Below are 6,928 nucleotides of genomic sequence, written 5' to 3'. Positions count from 1 at the left end.
ACAAAACCCAGTCTCCTTTAGGCTTCAACCCCCACTTTGGAACAACTAGAAGGGCCCAACCCAAGGATCTGAAGCGATGGGTTGGCTCAGAGCAATCAACAGCTAAATAACCAAGGTGCGGACATGTAGATACGTCAGACGCGGTCAGTAACATTTTAGAATCACTGCTGGTCAGGCAGACAGCGGAAGAGGGCTGTTGATTTGATTTGCTGTGGCAGCAGCAGCACTGTAAGTCATAAAACATGACCATCCCACTCTAAATGCCTAATTTGTCACAAAGAGTATTTGCTGAACAAACAAGAAATACTTGATCATATTGTCCGTTTTGTGTTTCAGTAGGCATCGAATGATGGGAAAAAAATCATCATAAAACTGTGTGTGTGTGTGTGTGGTGGGGGGGGGAGCAGGAAATGAATGTTAAAGTTAATATAAAACCCAGATGAGCTTCTGAAGGACGAACTGGTCACACGTGACTGAATGGCTTCACTTCTGATTGTGAAACGTGTAAATCTGCCTGCTCCACGCTGCCATGAGATAAAGTGGTAATGAGACACTCTGTTGCATTGTTCTCTTCTCTCTGATAATTACAGCTTTTCCTCTCTCAGGAATCCAGCACTCTGTGCAGTACAGTGTCATTATCATGCTCCAAACATGCCGCCTCAGCATATTTGTTCTCTGGAGATAAGCAAAAACGGTGATTCCCTCTCGCTGGACCACCCGTTCGGCTCTGCAGTGACGTCTTCGAGCATAACCGATGATGTCTCCCCACACCACTTGTAAAACCTCTGATGCTTTATTTTCACCCCCCAAAGAGTGATAAATCCCCGGGCGAAAGTGGTGCCCTTTTGACCGATCGATGTCGTGGGTGAGGGTGACTTTGTGTCGCAGTAGCAGAGCCAGGGTGCGACTCTTGCATCCTGCTCTCATCCACACGTATCACGTCGACCTGGTTGTAGCCCAACTTCACTCTTTCCGACTGGCGCTGCACTAACACCCACCCACCCCTCAGTAGCAATTTATATTTTATGGTTATTTATGGCTGTTGACCTTCACAATTAACTTTTTATGGTTTCATGCTGCAGAAATTCCAAATCTAAGCACTATTTTCCTCCGTGCAGACAGTGCTGCAGCCCCCCCACCATCTCCTGTGACCAGTGGGTGCACATCCACACATGCTGTCTGGGACATTTGGTTTGCCTGTGAAAACAGCCTTTGTTAAGCATTACATTCCTCACTAGTCACATTGGTGAGCCGGTCTTTGCACACCTCAGAAACATCCCACCCCCCCTCTGAGCTGCCCGGCAAGGCTTGACCCACGCGGAGCAGGAGCAGGTCACCTCAGTGCCGATGTTGAACGCTGCTCCATAGGTCCTCCCTATAATGAGCTTGCTTTGTAATGACCCTCAGCCATGTACACTGACCTTCAGGATATATAAGACACATATGAGCATTAAAGTCAACATACCTGTCATTGTGGAAGAACACATCTACTAGAATAAGTTTTATAATAGGCCCATTAAGTAAGTGCACCATTAACTTCTTAATATTGCTTGTTATTTACATAATAATGAGCTGAAGTCAATATTTTTAGAATTTAAAAATATTTCTAAACTTTTTGAAAACAAAAAAGATTCTAAGGTTTTTATTAAAAGCTGATGTAACGTGTCATTAAGATCGTTAAAAGAAGTGATGAAAAATGCAAACTGAGTTCTAATAACAAATAAGCACTGTAATGGGTTAATATCGCCCCCTTCTGGAGAAGCAGCAGAAGTGTTGCTGGAAACATTAAATTCTCATGAACAGTAAAACACGTTTTATGATAATCATTACTTCGGCACACCCAATTTACATGATAGCAGACAAAGTCCTCTAAGCAAATTAAAATAATCATATTTTAATGGCTCAAAGTCCAGATCACTGAGATCAGGACCAGAAAAAGAAACCTACAATAAAGAAACCCTGTCTGGTTTCACTCTGACCCTCCGTACAAACAAGCTCGCTTTAAATCCACGTTTTCCATCCGTGCTTTTGGTGGTCACTTCACTGAAGTGCACGCTTACTTGTTTTCCACAGCAAGTCATTAATCTGCAGTGCCGTGACAGTGTGGAGAGAGGTGACGCTGAAAATGAAGTGATGATGGCGAGGCCTTGAGGAATGGCTTAAAAGCTCCACACAAGTGATCTGCGACATGGGTAATGTGCATTAAAGCCCACGTTGTTGAGTGAAAGAAATATAACTAATGAGGCAAGTCACCACATCTTCAACACGTTCTCAGAAATGCACAGCCAAAACAAAAGGAAATACTTTTATTTGTGTATGAAACAAACAGTAATTCAAGAGAAGGATTTCCACAGCTTTTTGCAGGGGACATGTTTTTCCTGATTCTGATAAGTAGGCGACTAAAGTGTAAAGCTGATACAGCACAACAGCGTCAAGAAGAAAACACAATCCTTTATGTTGATGGCCAAACACAAAACAATAAGGAATAGAATCGGAACACAAAGTCCTGCAGCAGAAATTAGGAACCTCAGAACACAAAGAAAATGCTGAATATCTCATTTGCTTATTTTGTGTTGCTGCGTCGGGCTAATTGTTTCAGTCTTCTCTCAGATAAGCGTCAGGCACTTCCTCTTCCTCGTTATTCTCCATTGAAGTAACGCGCTGCGACATTCGTTCAACCTCCATTACTTTGGCCTCGGCCAGCTTCCTTTCGGCCTCTGCCGACAGTTTCCTTGCTTCATCCACTTGTGCCTGGGCCACCTGCATGTTTGTCCTCACCGAGATGGAAGCATGCTCAGCTCCTGGACAAACAGGTTACAAAGACATGCTCTGTCATATATCTGGTACTAAAATTGCCTTAAAGCTTTCTCAAGTTCACACAAAAAAGATGTGCTCATTAAGAAGCTATTCCTGTCCATCATCACCTGTTGGTTTTACACAAAGGCCGATTGAGTGACGCCAAATGGTCCACAAACCGTCCAAAGTGAAATACTGACAGCGAATGAATGAGAACAGCAACACACAAAACACCATTAAAAGCTCTGAGAAGGTGATTCAAAGCCGAAAACTTTTATTTATCTCTACAGGAACTGTGGGAAAATGCCTTCGCCTTACAACAGTTCAGCCCCGCAGCCATAAAATCTTTCTCACACCCACCTGACGCGTACGCTGCTTCTGCTGCCGTCTCACACAACTTGACCGCGCTCCCCCAGGTGGATTCGAAACGCAACCACTGATCGCGTCTGTCATTCACCTGCGAGGACAAAGAGAAACAAGAAAAGCCCAAATCAATTCAAATCCTCAACGACTGTCAGTGTTCTGTCCATGTCTGCTGTTGTACTGCAGCAACAAACCTCTGCACGCTGGCCAATGATCACCTGCCAGATTCTATCCTCTTCTGCTGGCGATAACTTTCCCAAAGAGTCTAAGTACCGCTTTTGAAGAGCGATGAGGGTATGAACAGCCTAAAAGCAGACAGAGGAAAAACAATTTGTTAATTTTTAGGTATTAAATTTGTCACCCAACTTATTCTTTTCTGTCTCGTGAGTCAATTTGTCAACCATATATTTGATACCACTAGTAAAAAAACTTACTTTGGAATAGTCTGTGATAGCATCTATGAGAGCCAAAGTGGCTTGCGAGAGAAGAGTGGTGGAACTGTCAGTAACCAGAGATGCTGCTCGTTTGATAAGGGAGTCGTGTGAGAGCTGGTCAGCCTGCAAAACATACATATGAGAGAAACAAGATAAGGACATACTAAATGAACATGAAATTGTCGAGGAAACATCACTCACCTGTTTGAAAGGTACTGCGCAAAACCCAGCTCCAATTGTAAAAGAAGCTAGACTCGTGTATAAAATATTTGCCCATTTTCCAGGGTTCTGTATTGCATGGTTTCTGTAGTTTAGCAAAACGCAAGCTGCCCTCCTGTGAACGAAGAAAAAGTCATTCCATTACACACAGCACGACAGTCAAGCTCCAACAATCGTAAAATGCGCTGTAGGTCTTCATTTAAAGCTAGTATCAAATGCCATTCACCAAAGCCAAATCCGTATTCAGAATAATAAATACTGTTTGATTTTGATATTCCCCGTGCAGAAAATACTCGGGAACTAAAAGCTGAATAATAGTGGTGTTTATTCTGGAAACGTTATGGTGTCTTGTCAGCACTTTAATACAGAAACATAAATTGCATTGCCAGGCAGCATACAATCCATGACATAAACTAAGACTCCGAATCATTTTAATATTTTTAAAATAATCATAAAAAGGCCTACCTAACGACACGGAAGTTGGTTATTAGCCTTGTCAACGCAGCCATCTTGGTCCGCCCTGTTTCCTATTCCCCTACTTTTATTGTTCGTAACTAAACAAAGGTTCCCTTTCACGATAAACAAAATAGCTGGGAAGTTGTTGCACCATGATGCCAAAAGAAAATGAATAAAATATTCATTTTAAACTATTTATTTTCTTGAATCATTATCTGTAGAGGCAGTGGAGCTAGAAAATAAATCTACCCGTGCTTTTGAAATTGAAATGCCTCTCAATAAGTTTTACACACAGTGCATTATTTAAAATATTAGGTTGCGCAAAAATATAGCTTTTGTGTCCAATGTCTGCCATGATTTTTAACAAAACTATTTAGAATCATTACTTATAATTTTGTGTCAGTTTACACTTACATGATATGTATTTCTTGTTTCATGTATTTTAATTTAAATTAAAAGTATATAATATGCAATATTATATACTTATATTTATGAAGCAATTGATCACAATAGAGTGTGTCAAATTGCTGTACACAAATAAAAGCAAGTAAAAACAAATCAACAATTAAATACAATAAAATGCAGCCCCTCATATAGGTTAAAACATGGAGTGAGTGAGCCTCTCTGTTGACAGAACAGATTCCACAACTGTTAAAGCCTGAAAAACAAAATTGGATTAAATCATACCGTCTTTTTAAAGTCAAAGATACTGAGAGAACAAAATTTAATTCATAATGAAGGGCTGTTTTAATTCACATGACCTGGTTGATTTAAAATTTACAGCATAAATGTTCATGTGTATTGAAGAATTATGTTGGAATTGTTTGAACGGGCAACATAGAATGCATTTTAAATATGGGCTTAAATAATTTAAATGATTTAAAAAAAAAAAAATCAAAAACATCTTGGTCCGACCCTATTTTCGTTCCCCCGTTCCTGTTGTTGGAAACAAACAAAGGTTCCCGCACGCAGTTAACAACGGTTCCCCCTGGTGGTAAGACACGTAACTTCAATTCAATGTGTCGATGTATTTTTAATATACAGTACTCAAATGTGTGTATGTATTTTTTACATCACAAGTCCACCTGTGTCCTTCCATATACCATCTGCCCAATGCTTTTATGATTATTAGTACATCAGGGAACATGTAGCTCACATGCAGGTAACTAATAATAGAGAAATACAATGGGTTCTAAATGTGTAATATAAGTTGTTCTAAATGAACACATATTTAAACAGATTTGCTCAAAAAATAAGGAATTTATTTGAAGTCAGTTTTACAATCAGTCTGCACTGTTCATAGCATGGGTGTGACCAAATGGCAATGACCCTTGCAAAGCTGCAAGCATGAGGAATTTTTTAACAAATTAAGTTTAGGCACATTCATGTCATCTAAAGACTCATGTCTGCACCTGCAGTTTTGATTTCTCAAAAGCTTTGTTACTGAAAAAAACACAGACAGCATACGATTTCAGTGCGAGGAGAAAAGTCTCATCTCTGAGACCATAAATGAGAGGACTCAGACATCTTGGACAGAGACTAAACATTATATAATTAAAGAATCTAATCTGAATAAATAATTGCAAGTCAATTTTAAGCACAGCATTTTCTACAATAGGGCACCACATTTGAGAGAGACTGAGCAGCAGCTGGATGGCATGAAGCAACACCGTTCTCATCCCTTTCCACATTACCTGCTTATTCTCTCCTGATGCAGATCTGGCAATTTTTATGATTTTAATATAACAGATGATAATGGAAACAAGCATGAAGGAGAAGTAAAACTGACCTACAGCTGACCGAAGATTACCCTGCCAATTCTCAACAATAAACAATTCCACAGAGCAGATATGGGAGTCTGTGTAAACGCTGAAGTGACCCAGCGAAAAGAAGGTTGACAGAACAATGATGCTCGGTACAAGACTGAGGCTGTGAACAATGAGGATACAGTGCAATGCTCTGCCTGGGAAGCACAGGTCTGCATGGCGCAGAGGCATGCAAATGGCTATGTACCTTTCCAGAGACATTACAGTGAGAGTAAGTGGTGTAACATAACTACACACAGATAATACAGTAAATATTATAAAACAAATCCACATCGGTATTGGAAGACGATAAAAAGACCGAACAAGCAAGACATTAGTTAAAATCAAAATGATGGAATCCGACATCAACGTAACAAGAAATAAGATATAACGCATGTTCCTGTAGAAGATATCCTTCGTGAAAAAGGTTGTAATCATTATGGAGTTGACAAACAGAAAAAGTAAAATCAAGACCTGAACAAAGGCTACATTGAGATGACTTTCATGTGTTGATGATCCATTACCAGAGTTATTTTGTGCCATCAATTCTAAAAAAACAAAACAAAAGAAAAAACATGCATGTGATTATAGCAAAATCTTAAGCACATCTATTGAGCTCGGCCTTTAGGTAAAACATGTGCCATAGTGAGATGAGAGCAAAGCACAATGACAAATCTATTTGTTGCTCTCTTGGAAGATTTTATAGTCATGATGAGAACACAAGGGAAATTTGAAATATTTTTGCTTTGCCCTGTGAACTTGTCATCACTTTGGAATTTGTTGCCATGCATTTGCCGCACTCAGGCAGGGCTGGGATGTTTGGGGGGGGGGGGGGGGGGGGATTTGTGTTAGTTT

The 6,928-nt window shown here is 40.1% G+C and overlaps 2 protein-coding genes across 2 annotated transcripts; both read right to left on the bottom strand.

Annotated features, from left to right (window-relative positions):
* Nucleotides 1-2,290: 2,290 nt before the first annotated feature.
* LOC101066041 (diablo homolog, mitochondrial) lies at nt 2,291-4,404 on the bottom strand. The gene is made up of 6 exons (XM_003968566.3): nt 4,278-4,404; nt 3,795-3,927; nt 3,594-3,716; nt 3,354-3,464; nt 3,157-3,253; nt 2,291-2,801 (listed from the first exon to the last, which is right to left on the bottom strand). The coding sequence occupies exons 1-6, from the start codon at nt 4,319-4,321 to the stop codon at nt 2,596-2,598; spliced, it is 714 nt and encodes a 237-aa protein (XP_003968615.3). The 5' UTR covers nt 4,322-4,404; the 3' UTR covers nt 2,291-2,595.
* Nucleotides 4,405-5,668: 1,264 nt separating this feature from the next.
* Nucleotides 5,669-6,616, bottom strand: LOC101066266 (odorant receptor 131-2-like). The gene has a single exon (XM_003968567.3). The coding sequence runs from the start codon at nt 6,614-6,616 to the stop codon at nt 5,669-5,671; it is 948 nt and encodes a 315-aa protein (XP_003968616.3).
* Between the last annotated feature and the right edge of the window lie 312 nt (nt 6,617-6,928).

This window comes from Takifugu rubripes, chromosome 11, assembly GCF_901000725.2.
Source record: "Takifugu rubripes chromosome 11, fTakRub1.2, whole genome shotgun sequence".
Classification (NCBI taxonomy): Eukaryota; Metazoa; Chordata; class Actinopteri; order Tetraodontiformes; family Tetraodontidae; genus Takifugu; species Takifugu rubripes.
The sequence above is the reverse complement of the archived record's forward strand: the minus strand, read 5'-3'. Positions and strand labels throughout refer to the sequence as shown.

What these genes read in the sequence shown, in the direction of transcription:
- LOC101066041 (XM_003968566.3), bottom strand. Translation starts at nt 4,321, where the DNA reads ATGGCTGCGTTGACAAGGCTAATAACCAACTTCCGTGTCGTTAG. An exon ending in ACCAACTTCCGTGTCGTTAG is followed by an intron (nt 3,928 to 4,277) that starts GTAGGCCTTTTT and finishes CTTCGTTCACAG; the next exon opens with GAGGGCAGCTTGCGTTTTGC. An exon ending in TCATTGGCCAGCGTGCAGAG is followed by an intron (nt 3,254 to 3,353) that starts GTTTGTTGCTGC and finishes TTGTCCTCGCAG; the next exon opens with GTGAATGACAGACGCGATCA.
- LOC101066266 (XM_003968567.3), bottom strand. Translation starts at nt 6,616, where the DNA reads ATGGCACAAAATAACTCTGGTAATGGATCATCAACACATGAAAGTCAT.